The sequence below is a fragment of the Vipera ursinii genome, assembly GCF_947247035.1.
Source record: "Vipera ursinii genome assembly, chromosome: 1".
Classification (NCBI taxonomy): domain Eukaryota; kingdom Metazoa; phylum Chordata; class Lepidosauria; order Squamata; family Viperidae; genus Vipera; species Vipera ursinii.
Genome location: NC_139512.1, coordinates 302,757,181 through 302,783,593, shown reverse-complemented (window position 1 = coordinate 302,783,593; position 26,413 = coordinate 302,757,181). Strand labels below are relative to the sequence as shown.

At 38.1% G+C, this 26,413-nt stretch overlaps 1 protein-coding gene across 1 annotated transcript in view; it reads left to right on the top strand.

The window, feature by feature from the left end:
* LOC310632781 (calpain-13-like) overlaps positions 1 to 24,806 on the top strand; it is a gene marked incomplete at both ends in the record, with an annotated part of 96,125 nt that extends 71,319 nt beyond the window's left edge. Inside the window, 8 exons of the mRNA XM_083350200.1 lie at positions 1,281 to 1,340; positions 3,261 to 3,318; positions 6,050 to 6,123; positions 10,043 to 10,111; positions 10,328 to 10,406; positions 12,564 to 12,680; positions 21,319 to 21,374; positions 24,630 to 24,806. Of these exons, the coding sequence (XP_083206326.1) occupies positions 1,281 to 1,340; positions 3,261 to 3,318; positions 6,050 to 6,123; positions 10,043 to 10,111; positions 10,328 to 10,406; positions 12,564 to 12,680; positions 21,319 to 21,374; positions 24,630 to 24,806 (690 nt within the window). The remainder of the gene's footprint in view (positions 1 to 1,280; positions 1,341 to 3,260; positions 3,319 to 6,049; positions 6,124 to 10,042; positions 10,112 to 10,327; positions 10,407 to 12,563; positions 12,681 to 21,318; positions 21,375 to 24,629) is intronic.
* Positions 24,807 to 26,413: the final 1,607 nt, after the last annotated feature.

Below are 26,413 nucleotides of genomic sequence, written 5' to 3'. Positions count from 1 at the left end.
CTCCCCCTGGCTGAGTGGGTCACAAATAGTAACATAAAAAAATAGTAACTCAGAAAAAATAGCATCTGGACCCAAAATGCAAACAGAAAACAAAAATAAAAACACAGACAAGGGGCTCATCCATCACTCCCCAGTTTAGAAAAACAACCAAATCTTCAAGGGTTTCTATAAGGGCATCCAATCTTGGTCACTTTAAGCATGGCTGGCTGGTGAATTCTGGGAGCTGAAGTCCACAAGTCTTAAAGTACTCAAAGTTGGATACTCCAGTTTACAGAATGAACACATCTCATTCCAAAGTGGGTTTAAACATGGTTTGGTTTAACCATAGTTTGCTGAAGAATTCACAGCTGTATAAGTCAGCAACCTTTGATGTGGATGACACAAGCCTTCTTTTAATCTAGGGGGTCTTGTAAATTCAGTAATTTGCCCTGAAATAATTATGCACTAGCAATGTGCACTATTGCTGTGGCAATAAATCAGTAGTTCAGAGAAGTTAGATATAGCCACAGTGATGGCTAGGAGTCCTGCACATTGGTATTTCAGAAATGCTTAAAGTACAATAATTGCCATATAGCACTCTCCATGTGTGTTGTCTGCATCTCTCTCATCACTAACCAGCATGAGCAAAGGGAGTTTAAACTGAACTAGAAGGCAGCAAATTGCAGAAGCCTGTCTTCAGCTGATTCAAATCCATACAGTACCAGTGAGAGTGTGCCAGTTTCCTTCCTCCCCCCCCCCCAGATGATAGTGATCTCTTTGGTGTTTAACCAGCATTCAAGAGCTCATAAGTTGCATATCTCAAAGACAGGGTTATGCTCAAGAGGATCCTAGCTTTATGGATACTCTTTTGTCTCATTCCTCTTCTTTCTTGCTCCCTAAGTCTGACACTTTCCCCCCACAAATCACTGCCAGCTGCCCTCATACCTGAGACTTTGTTGAAAACTTGTTATTTCACAAAGGTTTCATAAAATAACATTGTGTTGTTTTATGAATAATGTATCATGTAGGTTTTTTTCTAGATGATGCACTCACAAATGGCCTGGGGCAATTTGAAGTTTGGATACAGGTTGCCACTGGATGGAATTTAATTAGATAAATAAGAAAGGCATGAAGGATCAGATAATAGGGCTGTTTTTGTCACTGTCAGGCTCTTGAGGTTGGCTGCGCAATGTTGCCTGTTGTAAATGGCTAGAAACATAATGAGTGAATAATAATGAGGTGTCTCATGTGGACTGATATTTTGCAGCAGATTTTTATACATGCATTTTTTTTCGATGCAGGATAAGATCATCTGGAATCCAGACGACTATGAAAGTGTCTTCTTAAGATATGCTTATCAGGTTTGTTGAGAATTAATAAGGTTTGTAGAATTGAGAAAGGAAACTTTTCCATCTTGCTTTTAAACCATGCAAATCTCAAGGGTGTCTCTCAAAATGCTATTGATTTGCTAGTTGTTATGACAAATCAGACAAGGGACCTGGCTAGAACACAATAGATGGTTTGGAGTTGATTGTTTGTGGGGAGAAAAATGTTCCTCAAACAAGCAATTAACTGTAACCCTTGGCTACAAATAGATGTGGCTTCCTGGATCATATTTTAGTCTATCAGAGTTACTTCCAGTTTGTACTTTCCACATTTGGAAAGCAGGCATCAGTCAATGTTTGGGTAATTGATTTGCATTCTTTCTGAGCCAAGCTGCATGGGTTCACAGGAGATGCTCTTAATGGCTTAATAAACTGTTATAAAGGACTCCTTGACTCAGTCGAGAGAAAAATTGCTTTCAAAAGCCTCTGTACAAAAGACCTCTCACAGCTAATAGTTGTATCAGCACATAAAAGGTGAAAACAGCAGTGCTGACTGTGAAAGGTGTACACTGTTTGTCTTCAGGAGCAGTCAGGGCAAGGAAGGAAAATGATAGGAGTCTCCTGAGCCAATCAAGTCCTTGCTGCAAGCCAGATATTTGCAGCTTCTATTAAAACTCTTTAACATGCCAAAACAAATCGTCCTCCTTTTCTTTTTTCTAATAATCTCTCAGGAGCTATAGTTAAGACCTAAGTGGAAAAAAATAGAAGACTAGAAATGACTTTGGGTACAGATAATGTAAAAACACAGTAGCCATCACTTCAACTCTCCCCCCCCCCATTCCTCAGGGAAACCTGCAGGATAAGGGAGAGATCTACTCTTGTCCTCACCCACTTAGCCTCTCCCTTGGCTTTTCGAATTGGCTTTTGAAATTTCCTATTCTATTCTTCCTTAAGGAAGAAAAAGAGACTAGGCTAGGCTAGGCTATTCAGGCTGGCTGGAGGTTTCCTTTCCTCTGCTTTAGTTTTCTATGTTGCTTTCCATTCCTGCTGAGCTTGTAAATTGAACACAATCTTTTGTTGTTGTTTGTAATTATTATTTGTAAACATCTCTCGATTCTTTGAATCCCCCAAGCCACTGGTAGTTTTACCTTGATTTTGGCTTAATTGTGAAGATGGTGGTCACCATCTACGTCACTGAGGAGTGCCTGTCCATAGTGATTAGGAACACTCATCTGTTTTTCTCTGCCTCTTTCAGTTTTATTTGTTTTATTACGTTCTTTATGTGGAAATAGGAAGCTCATTCAAGCAGTCAGCATATAAGTTGCTGCTTTTCCTCTGTTTGGTAATTTTTAAGGCAACAGAATGTTATGAACAATCTACTTTTTGAATGTCTGTTACTAAAATTATTTCCTACAGAATATGATAAAGAAAACATCTCTGTCTCTCTGTATGTATATTTGCATTTCCCAATAATAAATGAATCAAGGGAATATGGAGAAGAAACAATATCTTCAAATTAGCCCATTAACAAAATGATAAAATCTAAATGGTGTATCTTCCTTTGACATCTGTCAAGTGCAATCCTTGCTTGCATTTTTAAAATGTGCTATCTGGAACAGTGCAAACATAAACAACCAAACTCCAAATGAAGCCTAGGAAAAGGGATGGGATAGAAAGAGGGGCAAAAGAAAATGAGCTAGTGGGCAAGGCTTTAAATTATCCCAAATAAATAAAAATTATTTCCATAGATGTAAAATTAAGAACTACTGTGTGAAATAAGAAAAAAAGGATTCCTATGCTTCAAGCACTAAGATTGAATGTGGGGTGTTCTGCCTGGAATGGACAGTGGCTTTCCCCCTATTCCTTCAATTAACTGGATATAGTAACAAGACAAGTTTCCAAGGAACCATAGCATTTATAAGCATTTTTTGTCTGTGTATGTTTGTTCTACATTAGAACTCCTACTTAGATGCCTCGCAGCTACAAAGGATTCTGAATGACATTCTCCTAAAAGGTATCGTTCATACTTTATGTCCAGTTTTAGCTGTTATTTACACCCACTTCTGTCCCCTTACTTTTCTTCTGCCTTTGATCCTATTCAGTTGCTGTTTCTTCAATAAGAGGCATAATTGGTACATTGGGCAATATTAACTCTGTTTACTCACTATTGTGGGGACAAAAACCTCAAGCTGTCAGCTAAGTGACAATAGCTGAGCTCCTGTTAAACACTTCCTGTGTCTCAGTGGGATTGGGCCCCCAGTTTACTTAGCAGAAGGAATTACTCATCATTAAAAGTCAAAATCATCAAAAGTCAGAATAACAGAGTTGGAAGGGATCTTGGAGGTCTTCTAGTCCAACCCCTCAAAAGACCCTATAGCATTTCAGACAAGTGGCTGTCCAGTCTTTTCTTGAAAAACTGCTATCGTGTCACTACTACTCCTTCTTTTCACTAGACTAGACAAATTCAATTCCTGCAACCTTTCTTCCTATACTTTAGCCACCAGCTCCCTAATCATCCTTGTTGCTCTTTTCTTCACTCTTTCCAGACTCTCTACATCTCTACTCTCTACATAATATGGTCATCAAATCTGGATGCAATATTCCAAATGTCATCATATTAAGGCTTTATTTATTAGCACTAAAACTTTCAAGCTTCCCATATTCCTCCCATCAATCCTTTCTAGCTTCCCTTACTTCCAGTATATGATACAGGTGAAAAAAAATCTCCTTTGGAGGCCTAACTATAATATCCCTTCGTTTGGCTATATATATATTGTATATATTGTTTGTAACTGATTCACCTGAATGAACTGCTTTACCAATAAGGCATCAAAACAGAGCTGATCTGTTGCTTGACTTTGATGAAAGTGCAGTGGTGGGATTCAGCCAGTACGCACCAGTTCAGCAGAACCGGTAGCTAATGTTTTGTTGCCCAGGCCCAGAATGGACTTCCAGAAGCGGCATCCACACAGAGAACCGGTTGTTCACATATTTGAATCCCACCACTGTGAAAGTGGCTTCTGTTCGTGTTCAGAAAGCACTTTTAAAAAGTGAATCAAGTTTCAGCAACTGTTCTGCAATTACGAACTGAGGCCCTTTGAAGAAGTCCTCCACTTGAACCTTCACCACAAGACAATGCCTCTTGAAAGATCTGTACTGCCCTAATTGGATATGAAGATATTTCTGCAATGACTTAAACTTTGGAAGTCCTTGGACTTCTGGATGATCTGAAAGTTTTATTTGCTGTGATCTAATTTTAATTGGCCCCAATATTATCTAGCAATCATAATACACTGGTTCATCCTGGATTCTGCTGGTTAACAATTATTCCAGATCCAGAGTCCCTTGCAAAGAAATTTTGCTATAACCCTTATACATTTATATGTTTACTTTTAATCCTTTTTATTGTCTTGCTTGTTTTCTGTTTTATTGAAATGTATGTTATTCTTTTTTCTGTGCATAGCTTGGAGATCCTGTAGAAAGAATAGAATAAGAAAATAACAATAGGAATAATTTAGTATTCTGCATTTTAACTCAAGGGGTTACCAGATGCTACTTTCCAATTTCTTCTATCTCACTAATTAAGATTTACACAGTAAATATTGACTTTAGATTTGCTTGTGAATTTTATATTAATGAGTCATAATTTTTTAACCTTGAAAAATGGGCTAGAAATGTATTCAATATTGATTGATTGATTTGATTTATTATATTTATATGCCACCCTTCTCCCTAAGGACTCAGGGTGGCTCACAACAATAAAAACTAAAAAAGAACATGAAAATACAAAATTTAAAAAAGAATTAAACAGTAGATATGTTCAATACATAGTAAGTTAACCCCATAAAACCAAATTTAAAACCATAGTCAGTCCAGGCCCGATTGTTGAAACATCCATGTCTTCAGGTCACGGCGAAAGGACCGAAGGTCGGGGGCCATCCGCAGCTCCGGAGGCAGCTCATTCCAGAGGGTCGGCATGCCCACAGAGAAGGATCTCCCCCTAGGGGTCGCCAGCTGGCATTGCTTAACTGACGGAACTCTGAGTAGGCCGACCCTGTGGGAGTGAACCGGGCAATAGGAGGTTGACAATGGCAGCAGGTGGTCTCGTAAATACCCCGGGCCTAAGCCCTGTAGGGCTTTAAAGGTAATTACTAGCGCCTTGAATTGCACCCGGAGGACAACCGGAAGCCAGTGAAGCTCACACAGGAGTGGAGTAACATGGGAGTATTGAGGAACTCCCATAAGTAACCGCGCGGCCGCATTTTGCACCATCTGAAGCCTCCAGGTGTACTTCAAGGGCAGCCCCATGTAGAGAGCGTTACAGTAATCCAGGCGAGAAGTGATGAGGGCATGGGTGACCATGCATAGGGCATCTTGGTCCAAAAAGGGGTGCAACTGGTGCACCAGGCAAACCTGTGCAAAGGCCCCCCCCTTGTCATAGCAGTTAAATGTTCTTCCAAATTAAGCCATGAATCCAGGAGGACATTATGACCATTACAGCATTTCCAGGGTCATGAGAACTGACATGTATTTGTTATATTTTTCAATCATACTCTTTGTCAATCTTTCTGTGATACACAAAGCATGATCCAGCTCTTTCCCAGATGCTCATGTATTCCACAAAATATTGTGAGCAATAATCACGCTAGATTCCAATTTTCCTGATTTCAAGGTAAGCCATTTCAGTGTGGTGTGACTTCTAACCCCTCATTCTTGATGTGTGGTTTTTTTTTTTCTGCTTATAGATCTAATGGCTAGCCTGGGATCTGGAGGTGGATTCAGCTTTGATTCATGCAAAAGCCTTTTAGCTCTGATGGATGTATCTTTTCAACAAATACAATAAACTTTCCTCATGCTCCCCTTTCCTTGCTTTGAGTTATAGCTGTGCTGAGTTTCCCATTGCACAAGCCCTGAGAATAACTACTTACTGCCAAGTATTTATGAAGAAATGCTATGAATTGCCATAATCTTCATCTTTGGGCTTTACTCTCTGCCACAGATTTTTACGTGGAAGCAGAAGAAGTTCACAATAATCATAATAATCCTCCCTGAATGTCAGTTTTTCAGCTTCAGAAAGCTCCAATCCTCCCAAACCAAAACAAACTAACAAAAAATGGTTGCATTTGTACTAATACTGTACATTATTGGAGGAAAATCTTAGTGTTTAATCTTCCATCCTATAAAAAAGCTTTCATTAAGGACTAACCACAGATGGAATTGGTTGCATATTAATAAAAACATCAGACTAAATGGGGATCCCAATTAATAATACTTTGACATTTAATCAATCCAATTGTCCTTACAACATTTCTGTGATTCTGTATCTTAGAAACTGCCATATAGGCCACCCAGTCCAACTTCCTGCTCCACAAAAGAATCCAACTTAAAGTTTCTGCAACAGATGGTCTCTGCTTGAACATGCGGTCAAGGGAAGGTTCTCTCACCATTAAAAAAATATATTTTTATTTGAGATATTCCTAATTTTCAACTTGAAACTGATTTCCTCTGCCACATATTTTTGTTTTGTCCTGGGATGGTATAAAATAGGCTTTGGGAGTCATCTGCGTTATCCAGTTTAGAGGTCTGTCTGTCTGTTCAGCAAATTTCAATCCTGCCTCAATCAAATGTCTTCATTCTTCTCTTCATAGGACTCAGTTTGTAATTTTGTGATAATTGTTCCAATTTATCTGAATGCTTCTTAATGTTTAGTGAGCTAGTTGAATACAACTAGCTCACTAAACTAGTGAGCTAGTTAGGATTCAATGTACAAAAGAGAATACCAATAGAAGAATGCAGAAAATCACAGAAAAAAACTATATTTCTGCGGCTGTGTCTTAAACCTCCATTTAATCGCTTTTGGAGCTAGCCTATTCCAGTGCCTGATATATAGTTTGTAGCCAACTACATTTTCTGTCACTTTTTTCACAAGTACTATCAGTAAACCAGATATCCTCCATTCTATACCTGTATGTTTAATTTCTTTTTCCCAAGTGAAGAACACATTTCTATTAACTTTCATTCTATTATTTTCAGCCTGTTCTGCTAATTTAGAAAGTCAGGTTTGAAATAGGTATCCATTTTCTAATGTATTTGCTATCTCATCCAAAAATGTCTACAAAAGTGAGAAGCATTCTCTTCAGTTCTTAATCAAAATAATGTTGGGGAATACAGAAACCTATATTGACCCTTGTGGTATTTCAAGTGATACTTCATTCTAGTTTGATAAGGAACTATTGATGAGCGCTTCCTATTTAAACTAATTTTGCATCTACCCAATTACCATCAAGCCAGACATAACTGGCTTGCTAATCAGAATGACTTGAAGTACTTTGTCAGAGTACTTCAGTACCCTGAAGTAAAGAGATGATAGATTTATAGTATTCCTACAATGAAAGTGCCAGATGTTTGTTTTTTTAAAATAGATAAGCTTAGTTTGGCAAGATTGTTTCTCACAAATCCAAACTAGACTGTTTTCAAGATACTTATAAAGAAATCTCATTATTAAGAATCTTAAAAAGAATTTTATTAGAATTATTACTAGTTCCCTGAGTCCGTCTTTCTCTCTTTTCTGAGCATCAGTTCCCTTCTTTCGTTGATCTGGAATTTTATCAATGCCATGATTTCCAGGAAAATAATAATGGTAATCATTCCTTTCATCCATGCAGTGATATTGACAGACTCTACTTACCAAGTAGGGTGTGGAAAGTTGCAAGCACATAGTTGAAGAAGAAAAAGGGCATTGGAAAAGCATACGAAGGATAATGAAGAAGATGCCCTGAAGCTAATACATCCTTACTGAATACTGAAGAGACCAAACTAGCTGACAAGAAAGACCAAATAAAAATAGAAAAGAGACATGGCAAAGCAAAGCATTATACGATCAGTACATAAAAAATTAGCAAGAAAAGGAGATAACACAAGACCTGAAAATGGCTAAGAGCAGGAAAGTTGAAGAAAGAGACATACAGGGGATAACTACACACAATGGCACGATAAAATAGCAACAATAGTGTATTGGGATACCTGCAAGAAGTACCATTTGCCTGCAAGAAAGAAATGCTGGGACCACAAAGTTAAATAATAGAAAAGGGAGACCTAAAGTACTCTGGGATTTTAAAATTCAAACAGACAAGTACCTGCCATATAACATTGCAGACTTAACAATTGTCAGTAAGAAAAGTCAAAAATGTTTGGATAGTGAAGTTGTAATACCTGGACACAGCAGAACATAAGGGAAAGAATTGGAGAAAATAACAAAATAACTGCAAATATAAGTAGAAAAGCTGTGACAAAAGAAAGCAAAGATAGTATTAATAGTACCAGGCACCTTAAGTGCAATCCCAAATCTTCTGGAGCACGACTTGAATATCATTAGCTTTGATGAAATCACTATCACTCAATAGCAAAAAGAACCTTTACTTGGAACAGTGATGAAATGATATCTTTAACAACATCTGCCTATCCCAGATCCTTGGGAATGGTTCTGTCTAAGTCTAAATATCTGGCTGACTATGAAAACAACCATAATATTAATAATTTATTAAATATGTCTGGCACCCAACTCCCAGTGACTCTGGGTAGCTATTTTAACAATTTATTGCACCTTCCTTTTACTGTATTTCTTTAATCAGACTGATCTGATAATGTTTAATATTCTGCTGCATTTTCTAAACTTGGAATAAAAAAAAACCAGTACCTTCAAACTCAAGGTTAAAAAGGATAGAATGGATGCAGTCAAAACTGCCTCATCCTGACAGTCAGGCAGTCCTAGCCTTGAAATGTTTATCTAGAGCTCTGACAATGAGTAGTAACCTTTAGTCTAAACCTTTAAACAATTATGTAGAAGTCTAGAGCGGAAGGCAAATTTAAAGGGCTTCTGTGACCAGACCACCATTAATTGCCTCAGTCACTTACTGGAAAGTAAAGAGATGCTCAAACATTAGCTCCAGAATTTGATGGCATGCTTCATTATTACCTAATGTGTTGTCCTCATGGTTGAGTAACGGTCTTTTCTACTTGCTTCTCTCTTTTTAAATTTCTTTCTGAATTGCCTCTGACTCTGTCTGTCTCTGTCTCTCCCTCTCTTTACTGCAAAATCAAATTTGAAAATACTTCAAAGAATATTTGCTGCTAGAACAGGAAAAAAAAATAGGAGCCTTGGAAGACACTGCACTGAATCCCTTACTCTGTACTGTGGATTAGGGAGTTGTGTAGGTTTCTTCCTGCTGTTACAAATCCTGCTGAATTAAACAACAGACAGATAGATGGGCAGTAGTCTCTGGCCAGTGAGGAAAGCCAGAGACATTCTGGTAAGGAGCTCAGCAGATCAGATATATGAGCTATCACATATCCAGGTCTGCTGTTTGAGGCATATAATATTTGTGTCTTAAGTAGTCTGATCCATCTCCTATTTAATAACACACAGAGAGAGGTGTTACCTGTTGGATGGAAAGCAAATATCTCTGGTAGATTCTCCTCAAGTTTTTGCCCTGTACATGGAGAGGCTTTAGTTAGTACTTTGTTTTGGTTAGAGGGGCATTAAAACCCATAGTTATTCTCAGTTATTCTCAGTTTAGAAAAAATTGTGTCGCATCATAGGTAGTTAATAAGGCAAAAATACAGATTCTGATACTTCTCCAAGGTGATCATCAGTGTTTCTTCAGTTTATATCTATTCCTCAGTTATATCTATGGCTTCATTTATATCAAACCTGATTTAAAACTTGACCACAAATTCAGATAAATGCTAATGGAAAACTTTCACTCCAAGAATTTAAAAGACTGTGGAGAGCTTTCAAGAAATATGAGGTATGTATGCAATTTATTCACTTAGTTTCTTAATTGTTGCCATGACTATCTTTTTATCCTATTATTTGTTAAACTGTTAATAATATTATATTATTAAACTAAGTATATTTCAGTTCCCAGTCTTTGTGTCATTAGAAAAGTGTGATGTTCCATAGTAATTACAAATAGATTTTTTTCCTGTTTTAATATATTATCTTAAATATAAATATTTTTCAGGATATATTTGGAAGAGAGGATGAAAATAATTCTGGATTCCTAACTGTTTCAAATTTGCAAAGAGTTGTGCAAAAAACAGGTAGTTTGATAACTTTGAATATATTTTCAAGAACGTAGGTTTATTTCTGAAGTCTGATACATTTTAAGGAAAAAATAAATAGAAATCAACAGGGTAGCTTTTTCCTCTATTTCAGTTTTTTAAAATGGAAAGTCATTGATTTCAATTTTCCTCTAATTTTCACTCATTTCCATGGAATACAACTTAGAAATTCTTTGTCTTAACACTGCCATCTACTGAACAATAAAGTAATTTCAAAGAAAATCTTTTCTTTGCAGTTTCATGTTCACTTCCTCAGTTTCTGAGTTGTAACTGAATTGTTTGGTGGATACATTTATATATGCAATCTGTCATACTGTACAGAAGATGCTACTATCCACTAATGTACTTTTAAGAGGAACATTTATAAGTCTAGATGGCAGTGCAAGTTACAGTATTGATTTCCTGTGTGAGGAAGTAAAAAGGAAAAGTAATCAAATGCCAGAGAGAAGGAGGAGGAGAATGATGACAAGGAAGAAGGCAAGAGGAAATTGTTAGTCCTCAAAGAGTACTATGATTTTTATCATTAATGTACTGCATCAATAGAGATGAAAGAAGGGTATTGTGATAATCAAAGCAATACAGTATAGTCCTGAATGTTAAACTTCATGCTGTGCAGTCCTTAAAGGCAAGCGGCAAACACCATAGTCAGTGAACTGAAGAAAAGTTTCTATTTGCATAAAATAATACTAAGGCAAATATAGCAAAGTCTGCTTCTTTTGCTGAAACAGTGGAAAGTATAACCCCAAATAAGATTCTTTTCCTGTTCTTCATTTAGCAAATATTCTAGGCTTCTTAGAAGAGAAACCATCAATCTGGTTAATACTGTACCTCAAGGCTATCTGAGTAAAATTATTTTTTTTTTAAAGAAAAGTACTTGTTTGGCACTGATTATGGATTACATGTCAAACACCCTCCCACCCCTACTGCTTTCTTTTAGAAATACGGTAAGCAGAATTATAGTTCCAAATTCCATCAGATTTGCTACAAAGGGAAGCCAATATCTGATTTCCCTACTGGATTCTGAGGTCAGGTCTTCCTGTTATGGAAACTCTGACATTGGGAAGGGTGATGCTGGAGCCCAGAAAAAAATAGAAGTTGAGATATTTGAAGAAGTTTTTGGTTTCGGACATTGGCAGTTTTATTAGTGATTTTTATTGTTTGATAGTTTATTGTTGTTGCTTAGGGTTATGATATATAAGATGGGTCTTGTAAAGAAACAAATAAAGATTGGAAAAATATACATGGAGTGTTATCTACAAAGCCAAAGGTTTTTGTCATGAAGCCTGAGTAGCTGCAAGTGAAATCTATTCACTGAAGCATCTCCCATCCCTGCTTCTCAACTTCTAAAAACTGTACAGTGATCCTAGGGTTTTATTTTTTGGAATTAGTAATATGTTTAGTTATCCACAGGGTAAGGTAAAAAATCAACCCATCTCTGTATTACTCTGACAATTCAAACATAACAATTATCCTTGGGATGTAAATAAATCCACCATACTGTCCTCTTGGGTCAGATTTTGGATTTTCTCCTCAGAGGAATTTAGACTGAGTGAACAACAGCATACCACAATTCACAAAAAGTGGAATTGTGTGTATTTACTTTTTAAAAATATATTTACAAATGTATTTTTAAAGAAGATTCTTTTTCAGTTTCCTTTAATTTTTTAAAACCCTTGCTTGCTTTAAGGATCTAGAGTGCTGATAGCTTTATTTCATTCTTTGTTTTTCTGGAGCTTCTTGGAAGTAGCATGTTTTTTTAAGTGCTATCATTATCTAAGCTAACATAGCCTGATATGTGCATGCATGTGAGCAAGCACACACAAAGATCTCGAGATTCCTAGTTTGTAGAAAAATCAAAATTGCTTTCATTAATGAATTTTAACTTGGGATTTTAAATACCCATAGCTGTAGGAGTAACTTCATTGAAATCATCCAGCATCAGTAGTTTATGTTGTAATTTGGTGTAATTCCCAATCACACATACAGATTTATTTCCAATTTGTGAGCTGTTTCAAACAATGTTGAGGTAATAAGTTGCTCTGCATGAAATGATAGTAGCAGATCCTTACAGCTGCTGAGCATTGTTATGCTGTGTCAATTTGAGAACATATGTTTTTCTTCTATGGTTGCTTGTAGGCCTGTATGTCAGTGACAAACTCCTCCAGCTCCTGGTTTTACGATATGGAGACTCAGCCCAGAGAATAAACTTTCCTGATTTTGTATGCTGTATGTTTCGTCTTGAGACAATGGCAAGTAAGTGGTATCTCATGGACTCAGTAGCAGCAAAATAAAGTGGTCCTGCAACAGTGCACGTGTAAAAGATTTCATCTTGTGAGGGAATTTATCTTCTGACTATTCACTCTCTACCTACAATAGAAATAATGGCAGTTGCAATTCAAAGGACAGAGATGCCCTGTATGAAAGGCAGAGATGAGTCTTTAGATTGGCGGGGGTGGGGTGTTGAAGTGAAAGTCAGTACAGAAGAGTGGTGGAACTTCATGTGCCAAAGGGAGCTTCTAGACCCAACTTAGGGGGAAGCAGCAAGATGGAGACAGCAGTTATTATTATTATTATTATTATTATTATTATTATTATTATTATTATTATTATTATTATTATTTATTAAATTTTTATACCGCCCTTCTCCCGAAGGACTCAGTGCGGTGAACAGGGCATATCTTAAAACTACAAAAATACAAAAATTAAAAAAGAATTAAATTATTGCCCACAATAAAAACAATAAAAATATATATAAATATTAAAACCCTAAGTAATTCCCCATCAGGCCAGGCCAGCTTGTTCAAATAAATGGGTCTTTAACCCGCGACGGAAGGAGCGGAGATCCGGTGCCATCCGGAGCTCAACCGGCAGCTGGTTCCACAAAGCCGGAGCGCCCACAGAGAAGGCCCTCCCCCTGGGGGCCACCAGCCGACATTCTCTGACTGGAGGCACCCTGAGGAGGCCCTCTCTGTGGGAACGCACGGGGCGGAGGGGAGTTGACGCCGGCAGCAGGTGGTCCCCGAGGTATTCCGGACCCATGCCATGTAAGGACTTAAAAACCATCACTAAGACCTTGAACCTCACCCGGAAGACAACTGGTAACCAATGCAGCTCGCGGAGCAAAGGTGTAACATGGGAGTACCGGGAAACTCCCAAGACAACTCTCGCGGCCGCATTCTGTACCAGTTGGAGCCTCCGAGTGGTCTTCAAGGGAAGCCCCATGTAGAGAGCATTGCAATAGTCAAGACAAGAGGTCACGAGCGCATGAGTGACCGTACACAGGGCATCCCGGTCTAGATAGGGCTGCAACTGCCGCACCAGGCGAACCTGTGCAAAAGCCCCCCTGGTCACGGCTACTACATGATCTTCTAAGGTGAGCCGTGCATCAAGGAGGACTCCCAAGTTGCGAGCCCTATCTACGGGGGGTAAAGACTCACCCCCCATAGAAAGTGATGGAACGTTTTGAATGTCCTGGGATGCCGGAATGTACAGCCACTCAGTCTTGTCAGGGTTGAGTTGAAGTCTGTTCCTCCCCATCCAGACCCGAACCGCCTCCAGGCAACGGGACATCACAGCGAGGGCATCACTGGGGTGGTTTGGGGTCAAAATGAAAAGTTGGGTATCATCAGCATATTGATGATACCCAACTCCAAAACCACGAATGATCTCACCCAGCGGTTTCATGTAGATGTTGAACAGGAGAGGTGAGAGAACCGAACCCTGAGGAACTCCACAAACGAGAGACCTAGGGGCCGATCTCTGCCCCCCTGCCAACACCGACTGCGAACGTCCCAGGAGATAGGAGGAGAACCACCGAAGAACTGTGCCTCCTACTCCCAATCCCCTGAGACGCCGCAGCAGGATACCATGGTCGATGGTATCGAAAGCCGCCGAGAGGTCTAATAGGACCAGGACAGAGGAATATCCCCTATCACGGGCCCTCCAGAGATCATTCACCAGAGCGACCAATGCCGTCTCCGTGCTGTACCCGGGCCTGAAACCCGATTGGTACGGGTCCAGATAATCCGCTTCATCCAGGACCAGAGGGAGCTGATGCGCCACCACACTCTCAACAACCTTCGCAAGAAAGCGAAGGTTGGAGACTGGACGAAAGTTGTTCAAGACAGCTGGGTCCAAGGCAGGCTTCTTGAGGAGAGGTCTCACCACCGCCTCCTTCAAGACGGTGGGGAAATTACGCTCACTCAAACAAGCAGATATCACCGCCTGGAACCAGCCTCGTGTCCTCTCCCTGGCTGCATAAACCAGCCAGGAAGGGCACGGATCCAATAAACATGTGGTGGAGCTCAACCTCCCCATAATCCTGTCCACTTCATCAGGGGTCACAGAATCAAACTCCTCCCAGATAACATTGACAAGACCGCCCGTGTCCTGATCGTCAGACTCTGCCCAGCTGGAGTCCAAACCGGTCCGAATCCGAGCGATTTTATCCGACAGATGTTGACCAAACTCCTCGGCACGACCCTGCAAGGGATCCTCCCTCACCTCCTGATTAAGGAGGGAGCGAGTCACCCTAAACAGGGCGGCCGGGCGATTATCTGCGGACGCGATGAGGGCAGAGAAGTAATTGCACCTCGCTGCCCTCATCGCTGCGAGATAAGACCTAATATAGGTTCTTAACCGCAACCGGTCGGATTCGGATCGGCTGGACCTCCAGCAGCTCTCTAGGCCCCGTTTCCAACGCTTCATCTCCCGGAGCTCTGCGGAGAACCATGGAGCTCGATGGGATCTGCACCGGGTCAGGGGCCGCAGGGGTACAACTTGGTCCAGTGCCTCAGTGGCTGCCCTTTCCCAGGCTTCCACTAAGGCATCCGCCGAGCTGTGAGCGACGGAGGCAGGTGGGGATCCCAGCGCTGCCTGGAACCCGAGAGGGTCCATTAAGCGTCTGGGGCGGTACCATCTAGTTGGTTCCGCATCCCCACGGTGGGGGGTGGCAAGACGGAAGACCAGCCGCAGGAGGTGATGATCGGTCCATGACAGGGGCATAATAAATGGAGAGCCCCCACCAAGATCATCCAACCACCGTCCAGATAAAAAAACCAAGTCAAGGGTGTGGCCTCCCTCATGAGTTGGTTCAGAAATTACCTGCGTCAGGTCCATGGCCGTCATGGAAGCCATGAACTCCCGTGCTAACTCAGATGACCCTCCCAGGGATGGTAGATTGAAGTCACCCAAAACTAGAAGTGACTTCAATTCATGCAGGGCAGGCATCAGTCATCCCAGATAAACCAGACAGGAGAAATGATAAACCAGACAGGAGAAATGATTAAATGAATAAACTTATTTTATTCTAAGGCTACATTAAAAGAATCAGGTAGGAAAGTAGAGATTTTCCGTCTCCACTTTTAATTGTTTGATCCATTAGAGCAGGTCATTCCTAAGCTTCTTTCTCTGACTATTAAGCCACTGGGAGCTCTTTTACCCTATTGTTTTCTAGGCAGCATCTCTTCCCTTTGTTCCCCAAGGTCATCTACACATTCTATCACATCAGGAGATGTGTGAATCCTTGCCTAACAACAACAACCAGAACTACTGGAAGAGTTGTCGCTAAGCGGTGCGGTCACATGATGTTTTTCCCAATGCCCACTTTGCTTCAATATGAAAAATCTAGTCCCAATTAGTGCTGTTAAGTGAGGACTACTTGTAATATCAAATTCACCAAAGATCTTCAGGGTCAGAAAGTGCCTTTTTCCTGGATTCACTTGAAGAAACCTGAAAACAGAATGCAAATAAGAGGGAAGAATGAAATGCAATATCTCCAATTATATAAGTTGCCAACAGATGGCAATGCTTATGTGCTAGAACCTACTATATGTGTTTTAAACATCAGTTCTTTCACAGCAGTTGGTGGAAAGTTACAATTGTGAGAAAATATATCTTTAGTAAATTGGCCTACCTTACCAAACTGAAAAAGAAACACGGTGGCTCAGTGGGTTAGGACGCTGAGCTTGTTGATCAGATGGTCGGCAGTTTGGCAGGTCGAAACCTGAGTGCCACGTAACAGAGTGAGTGCCTGTTACTTGTCCCAGTTTCTGCCAACCTAGCATGTAAAAATGCAAGTATAAAAATAAGGACCACTACGGTGGGAAGGTAACAGCGTTCCGTGCGCCTTTGGCCTCTAGTCATCCCAGCCACATGACCATGGAGATGTCCTTGGACAAGCGCTGGCTCTTCGGCTTTGTAACGGAGATGAGCACTGGCCCCTAGACTTGGAAACAACTAGCACGCATGTGTGGGGGAAACTTTATCTTTACCTTTACTTTACCAAACTGAACTTGAACAGTATTATCATGATGTTTATTTAGGTGAAAGATCAATATAAATGGTTAATGTCATTTTTAATCATTCTTGCCTTATTTTAAATTTTTATATCCAGTTTTTTTGTCTTTAACATTTTATTTGTACATCATCCAGGCTCTCCATGTGAGAGAGATGGGTGGTTTCTAAATATAATAAATAAAAAATGTGTTGCTACTGTTCAAAAAAGCACCTTTGAGTTCAAAATAGGCAACTGGACTGGGGTTTTTTTTCCCCTTGAGGAAGAAGAAGAAAGTCCAGCTGCCTTTAAAAAAACACCTTTGAGACAACTACTCCACAGATAGTCACTGTTTGTGAAATAAAAGCATGCAGTCAGTCCATTTGAAGCAATACACTGTGACTGAATGGTTTACTGCTGAAGTATGATTAATATATATATGAGACAAATGTAAACTGAGCACGCACAGGTGCATGCAGATGGACACACGCACACACAGTTTACCTTGCCACGAAATAAATGCAAGAACACCTCACTCCTCTCATACGAATTTTACCAAAGTTATCTTTTTCCTTATGGGAGGGAAAGAAGAAAGTAACTTTTTCCCCTTTCAGTTTAAATGATTAACAGTAATAAAATGCATAATATTTTTGGAACAGTAATTATATTGTTCTTTTCAAATAAAGAGTAATGAAATAAATCCTTGAAACATTTTGATTTCTTTTAAAGCAGATTGGGTAGTAAAAGTAACAAGCCTTTAGTTTTGTCTAAAACTACCTCCTAATTGTTTGCTTGCTTTCAAATTTGTACTTATATGGTCCCAACAGATATTAAAGTATTCTCTTGGAGTTTTGATCTGTACTCTACAATAATGTGTAGATTCTTGATCCGTATTTAGCCACGTGAAATGAAACTGGCTAGCAGTGTTTGTTTGCTAGTTTTGTCCTCCAAGAGATCAAGGTGGTAAACATAAGGCTCTCTCCTCCAGTTTCAGGAGGTGGGCTGGGCTGAGTGAAAATGACCAGCCCAAGATCAACTTGTGAGCATCTATGCTGAAGGTGGACTTCACCTTGAGTCTCCCCAGTCCTCATCAACTATACCACATTAGCTCTCATACACAAATTAAGTGATTTTCATATGTATTTCATATTGTCTGGTTGTAACTCTTGAATTAAGTTTTGATGCCTATATAATCATGAGCAGCAAGCCTTAAATATCAGCAGTTGAAGCACAAGAGATCACTCACATATCTCATTTGTAAGCTTCCATCTGGTTGGCCACTGTTTCACAGAATGATGAGCCGGATAAGCTTTTGTCCTGATTATCAAAAGTTTTGCTTATGTTCTGATGAACTGGAAAATCAGTGCAAAAGGAGAGCTGATGTTGCATCCTCTTTGATCTTTTCCTTAGACTGGATTTTTACCAGGTACAACTGCTAAAATAAACATTCAGAAAAAAGCCTCCTTTTTTTAAACCATAGACTACAAAGTACATTATAGGACATCTCCTTAATTTCTCTATCTCACAGATGCTAAAACACTTTCCCTTGAAAGGGTATGTATTTAAATGAAAGTGCCTTTGATTGCCTGTGTGTGTCTGTGTGTGTATGTGTGTAGGGGGAAATCTTTCAAAAGCTACTGAAAAAAATATTCACACTTCCAAGCTAAGCACCTAACATTTACTAATTCTTTTCAGTTACTATTTTACTGAAAGTTTAAAGTGCATTATACATTACCTGTGAGGCTTTCTCAGGAAAAGATCATTGAGCTAATTGGGGGGGAAAGGCAGTATACCGGTAACCTAAATTGAGAACAAATAGTTAAATAAATAAACAGGCTTTTCTTCCTTGGATAATCATGCTAATGATACCTAAATCAAAATAATCTCCTCTTTTATCATTTGTAGTAAATGGTGGAAGAGAAAAAGCACATTCAAGCACCATTAACACTATAGCTATTTTGTTCTGAGAATTCTGGGCTAAGCTTTCTAAGCCTGCAGCTTAACTGAAGTCAGTTTAGAGCAGTTTAATTAGAACCCAAAAAATATTTATAATATGATTGAAAGATATAATGTACCTTTCAAAGTTCAGTGTGTGTTCAGATTGATGCTGAAAGCTGTAAACAACCAAGCCAGCCATTTATGCATGTAATTTCCCTCTTCCCTTGAATATGGCATTACTTCAGCAATTTACTTTGATGTTGTGAGTTATGTGTTGGTTTTGCATATATATATATATATTGGTTCTGATGTTACCCACATCAGAGAAAAGGGCAACATCCAAAACATACTTAGCATAAGTATCTTGTTCTCCATAATAGATTGTAACTTAACTAAACTCATTATTTATTGCCATCATTTGACTTTTGTTTAAGAAAATTTTTATTAAGAATTTTAATTATTGTAATTTTAATTACAATAGTAAAAATGAACACAAACTATACTTAAAGAAAGAAAAAAGAATGAAAAAATAAAAAGTGCAGGAAAGAAGAAAAGGAAAATAATATAATGAAGAAAAAATATATAAAGTATTGACTTCCAACCTTCCAACTTAGAAAAAAAGGCTCGTTTTAGCCTTCATCAAGTAGACCAAGTTTACATTCCTTCCTTTTCCTTTTAAGAGTCTTAATCTTTAATTTGGTCAGTCCTTTATCATAAAATTTTATGTCTCTTCAATTCTGTTTTATTCTAAGGCACAGATTTCTTCAAGGTTTTAGCAATTTTCCAGGTTATTCTCTTGGTTAATCTCTCTTTGAACTTATAAAATTGCAGCCAGTTTCTTTTGTATATCCAGTAAAGTGTCCTTTACCAAATCATTCTCTTGGCCTGTCATTTGTAATTCCATTTTTCGTACTTTCTCTGTTTTGTCAGGTAATACCTGTACCACATTTTCATTAACATCTTTTAGACATAGTTTATCCATAAAAGCAGACACCATTACTGACAGTGTTAATAATATCATAGTTACTAATTCCTGATTCCATTCTTCAAAAATCTGCTTTAACATTTCAGGTATTACAATATTTTGTGCCATTTTGTAAGTCCCAGTATTAACTGACATTAAGAACAGACTTTTTAAAAAAATTTAACAGAATTTTTGGTTACCTCTAGTGTCCTGTTTCTCAAGACATCACTTATCTTTGTTATGACTTATGATAGCCAGGATAGCTAAATTAAACCTGTTTTCCAAGAGAAGCTGTTTATTTTGTTTACAATTAACTCCAAAATCTTATAATAAAAGTCAATATTCCAAATTTATTGGACCATTAATCCATTTATAACTTTCTTAGATCAAAAAATTATTTAGCTTTTGCAGTTTATTTCAACTTTTTAAAGTTCTTTAAAATTATAGTTAATTTTTCTTTTGTTTAGAGTTGAAGATATTGCCCCCTGTAGATAGGGCTCGCAACTTGGGTGTCCTCCTAGACTCACAGCTCTCTTTGGAAGATCATATAAGAGCTGTGACTAGGGGGGCCTTCGCCCAGGTTCGCCTGGTGCGCCAGTTGCGGCCCTATCTGGACCGGGATGCCTTGCGCACAGTCACTCATGCACTCGTGACCTCCCATTTGGACTACTGCAATGCTCTCTACATGGGGCTGCCCTTGAAGACTACTCAGAGGCTCCAACTGGTGCAGAATGCGGCCGCGTGAGTTGTGGTGGGGGTGTCCCGATACTCCCATGTAACACCTCTACTCCGCGAGCTGCATTGGCTTCCGGTTGTCCTCCGGGTAAGATTCAAGGTGCTGGTTACGACCTATAAAGCCCTAAATGGCATGGGTCTGGGTTACTTATGGGAGCACCTGTGGCCAGCATCAACTTCCCTTCGTCCAGTGCGTTCCCACAGAGAGGGCCTCCTTAGGGTGCCGTCGGTCAAAGAGTGTAGACTGGCGGCCCCCAGGGGGAGGGCGTTCTCTGTGGGCACGCCAGACCTGTGAAACCGTTTACCGGTGGAGCTCTGGATGGCTCCCGACCTTTGCTCCTTCCGATGTGACCTAAAAACATATTTATTTGAACAAGCCGGCCTGGTCTGATGGGTTTAGGGGTATTTTAATGTTATTGTATTAATGTATTGAATTGGGCTGTAATATTTAATATTTTTTTTAAAATTTTTGTATGTTGTATTTTATTGTATTGCCCTGTACACCGCCCTGAGTCCTTCGGGAGAAGGGCGGTATAGAAATTAAATTATTATTATTATTATTATTTCTCAGTGATGGACAGATTGTTCTCCTTGGCCCTAGAGTTCTCCTTAGCCACCCCTTACTGCAGAGAGATGGGGACTATTTGATCAGCCCATTGTAGGCAACTAATAGACCCAATGCAATTTCAGAGGAAGTTTGGAGTTTTTTAAAAAAATCAAAGATAGCACAGGCTGCAGTGGGAGACCATGTCATGGCTTGGAATAAACATGTTCCAGGGCTGGATCACACCTGTATGGGATTACTCTATGCAGTTTCCAAATTATTTTTATTAAAAATAGTTTTGAAGTTTTATGCTTGCATACTTATTGTTTAATCTTTACTTCTTGTATTTTTTCCCAAATGTTGCCTGAATTTACAGTAAATAAAAAGTGTATTGTCTTCTTTACCATCCTCAAAATATTTTTTTTCTATTCAACAGAGACATTCCTCAATTTATCAGAAAATAAGGGAAGTATCTGCTTTACTGAAGATGAGGTGAGTAGAACTCCCCCCCCTTTGTGTCTCGATTCTATCTTTGAGAATAAATGGCTTTATTTCCTCAAATGAAACCATTTTCTAAAGAGCAAAAATTGGAAAAGCTCAACAGAATTTAATATTCAGAGTAAAATGTGTGTGTGATATAGGATTTTGGTATTTTGTTAATTTGGAAAATGAAATATTCATATCTATAAGAGTCCAATCCTATAACAGACATTTTACCTGTTGAGAACAGCTGTAGGAAATAATATATTTTTGTGTTGACAGGGAAAAAGTTCTGATGTTAAAATGTCCTTGTTTCTAATACTTCCATGGGTGTCCTGGATGCAGACAAGTTTACACCATCTTCTAAACTTTTAACTTACTTTGAAAGAACTGCAAAGAAGACTCAAAACTGGTGAGGCAGTTAATCCATCTGTTTCTCACCATGTTTGTAATAAACCAGTGGAATTTAGAAGAAAAGTTCCACTATTGCCACCATGAAATTGCTGGGCTTATGAGGGAGTCAGAAAATATTTCCATTCTTCAGTTCTTATTATTTTAGTATTAAGGCTTATGTGATCAATAAAGTAATTCTAGATGTGAACTAGATATCCAAACTTCCACTAGATATAATAACATCAACCCACAGGACTCTTTGTACTTATTTATTTACAAAATTTATGAAATTTATACAGTAGTAACCAAAATTGTGGAAACCTTTTGGGAAAAGTGTACATTAGAAATGCCACGTTTAGTTAAGTTTCCACCAATTTTTCTTCTAATTTCTTTGTAGCCTTGTTCACTTAATAATACTATTTTACATTGGTTTCTGGGCAACCAGTCAACTCTTTGCACCATTACTTTAATTTTATTACATTTTACAAGCTCACTAAATGAAAGAACACAAAAACCCCAACCAACTTGATAACGATCACATAACACACTGACAAATGTCCTCCTCTCAGCTTCAGTACATGACATGAATAACTGAACCCTACTGTGATCTGTTTGGCTCATTGCCAAAACAAGAGGACACCTGATTGGCTCTCTAAACATGCTCATTGGCTACAATCAGATGAAGAAAAGCTACCTGATATCAACCTAACCAAGTTATGCTTCCTTTTTCTGGTTATTTGGCTATAACTTTTCATAGAATACAGTACAGATAATTGAACAAACTTTGTTGCATTACATTCTTGATTAAATTATCTTTCCATTTATATATAATTTTATGGTACTACTCCAAAAAAATGGTGTTATTAGCCATCAAACCTCAAAAATACACTTTTCCCAAAAGGTTTCCACAATTTTGGCCACTACTGTATGCTGTCTGATTCCCAATCACTCTAGTGAGTTGGCTTTTGCTGAAAATTCTGGAAATTGAAGTCCGCAAAACAGAGATACTAGGTTGTGGAAGTTTCCTTGATATAATTAATATTTAGAACCTAGACTGGAATATCCTAAATTATTTCAATTCCTTGATGCTCTAGCAAAAAATATTGATTATGTTACTAACAGAAACAGATAATTCATAATGAAATGAAATAATAATAATAATAATAATAATGAGCACCAAAGAAAACCAGAAAAATGCCCAGATCCAGCCAATTCAACATATGGGATAAATAACCTATGCTTTTGTCAGCATTTTGCAGACTACTCAAGGTGTTCTAGAAAGAGATTTCAGCACACGGCTTCCTTTTCAGTCTCTGTTTTGTTATCGTTTTTAAATGTTGATTCAGCAATATTTTTCAACAGCATTTTCAGAGAATTGTTCCCTTGTTCTTGACATAGAAAGTCCTAGATTCAGTTCCTGACATTTAAGTTTAAGGCTGGTGGCTCAAACATCACTTTTGCCTTCCAATTAAAACAGGCTGTATACCTTTAAGAGAGCAATTCGGCCTTCAGTACAAATAGGAGCTGGCTGTGTGCAATGAATCAGCTTTTTATGTAGCGTGCTTTCCTTGTGGCCATGTCTCAACCAGCCCCCCCCCCAAATTCCTGTGATAATCCTTGATGATTGTTTTACATTTAATATTTCTATGACATATTTGAAAAACATGACTCAAGCATTTGGGATTGCAGTCATATACAACAGAAGGTACATATACAGTATGTGAAGAAAGAGGATAGTGTTTAAGGCCTTGGTGAAGCAGTGGGCTAATGCCTCCTTAAGTAACACCAGCTGCCTGCAATTAGTGCAGGTTCGCATCCCACCAGGCTCAAGGTTGACTCAGCCTTCCATCCTTCCGAGGTAGGTAAAATGAGGACCCAGATTGTTGGGGGCAATAAGCTGACTTTGTAAAAATGCCGCTTGGGGGGGCGAAAGCCCTAATAAGCAGGCATATACATAGAATGTAGGCTATTGCTAAGCACATTGCTTTGTGCTTAAATTGTAAGCCGCCCTGAGTCTTTGGAGAAGGGCGGGATATAAATGGGATTAAAATAAATAAAAAATTAAAATAAAAAATAAAAAAAGCAGGGGTGTCAAACTGGCAGCCTGCAGGCCGGATGTGCCAAGCGCAGGCCACACCCACCCCAGCTCCGCAAATGCAAAAAAGTCACGATATGTCACGATACCATCACGTGACGCAATGGAGTTTGACCTTCGTGCTTTAGGGGAATATAAAAGCACCAACACAGAAAAAAAATGTGAGAGTTTTCACAGTTAACAGATCTGAAGGAAGTCATTTCAACCAACATTCCATGAAATAAATCTCAGCTGCAAAAAAGAAAATAGGACTGCATGTTCTGGCTGTTTTATTGCCAACTTTACAAGTTTTTATTTAAAATGTTAACTAGTGCTGCTTTTTTTCTTCTTATCCTTTTTTTGTTTTAGTGGATGACCATGATCATGTATTGCTGATCATGTATTTCTAAATACAGGTAAGACTTGGCCCAAATATTCCTAAAAGCATGCATGGTTCTTGTATGGAAATTGTAACCTTTGTTAATTCTTTGTTTAAAAATATAGCAAGGAAAGACTGATGCATGTAGGATAAAACTGGAGTTTTATCCTTAAATACTATGTATACTTTTGAGGGCTTTTTTTGTCATAGAATGCTCAGAACGGAGTTCCGGCACCTTTTTTGGGATGGAACCTTGTAGGGTAGGCAAGGTGGGTTGTATGACATATGTGAGTTCCGGCACCTTTTTCTTTTACAAAAAAAGTACTGCTTTTGATCATTGATGCATTTAATAAAATACTGAAAGTAAAAAAAAAGTTTGGGTTTAATTCTCATTTCCTTTTTTAGGCTGCTGACTTCTTAGACTTTCAAAAGAAACTTGTTGAGTGTGAAGGCCTGTTTAATTGGAGATGAAATAGAACCAGTCAAGGGCTTCAAGCAATCTACACCTAATCGAAAGAATAAAAAAACCATGCAAAGAATGGTACCCACAGAAGATAATGGTAGAAATGTGCAGAGAAAAATGTTTACTACCATATGAATGTCTTGGGACGACTTTTAAAAATAATCCACACCAAGGTTAATAAAAATGTTCAATGCAGTAGAAACTTTAAAATTAAAATTAAATTTTAATTTTAATTTTTAAAATTAAAATCTGGTGGAATTGTGTCCCAGGTTGGACTAGAAGACCTCCAAGATCCTTTCCAACTCTCTTATTCTGTTATTCTGTTATATAGAATAATCTTCCATGATGTAGTCATTCAGGTTTGTTCAACTAAGCTCCCATCAACCACAGTGTAACCAATACATTTACATACCTAATCTTATACTGGTTCTATTGTGTTTTAGCACTTTGTTTCCTGACACTTAATTGTTTATCAAAACTGCATAATCTTAAGTGATCTTATCATAAAACAAAATGCAAAGCATATGTTTGAGAAATCAATACAAATACAAAACTAATTTAAAATTAGCCTTAGATTCAGGTTGCAATCCTTAAGAACTGTACACTATTAATCACAATATGACTTTCCAAGACAGTTTTTATAGGTTCATGCTACACACGTTCAAATAATTTTAATAAAGGTGTAACTGTTTCTTGTTCTAAGTGGAATTCTCTTATGTGCTATAAATGATTTCTGCTTTGGTATTGTGGTGTTTACATCTTAGCAAAAATATACAGTATTTCTTAGACTGGGAATTTTTATTTTATTTACCATGATTTTCACACGTTTACTCAAGTTTGTTTTCTGCTGAAATTATTAATATCTCTCTGAATGTTTGATAGTTTTTTATGTTATATATAAAATAAAATAGAAGGTATATGAATGACAGCATATACTTTCACTTTTTATTGTTTTATTTAATTTTTCAGTTTCATAACAGTTTCTCATGCTATCTCCTGATTTGCTATCTAGAATACAAGTAATTTGGAGACAGACTGATATATAATAGAACCAAAAAATGTCAAGAGCCTCATGATTATAACGTTATAAAAATAAGTTATTATTTTTATGTTATATAATCCAGTATATCCAATAGTTTCTCAAATTTAAAATCATTTTTATTCATTCTACTTGACTGTATTTTTATTTGATTTTCCTAGCCACCTTCTATAATATCTGCTTTTTTCTAAAACAAAATGCCCTTGAAATTCCCCATGACAAAAGTGCAGTTTTTAAATTCAATCACTTTTGACATTTTAATTTATCATCATTACCATCATATTTTGTTTCACAGAACTTTAAAAAAATCTAGCAGAGAGAAATACCTTCAAATATGCTGTGTTCACCCAGTATTTTTTTTATTCAAGCAATGGATTCCCCTGTGGTCTCTGGAACCAGTAAAAAGTTTTTCACATTATTATTATATATACAAAAATGTGAAATCACAGCTGCCAGTTCTTTAGCTGGTGTTGGCATTCATATGCCTTGAGTTCTTCACAAGATTGAGGATGTCGTAATGTATTGTCATAGTATATGTGCAGATCCAAGCAATGTGATCTTTTGTAATTGATAGATGGAAATGTTGTCAATGTGCAAATCTTGCCATCCCAGATTTTTTAGTAAGGGACCCAGTATGCTGATAACCGTTGGGACCATCTTGGCCAGATTATGCCATAATCTTTCAGTTCTGATTTTCAAAACT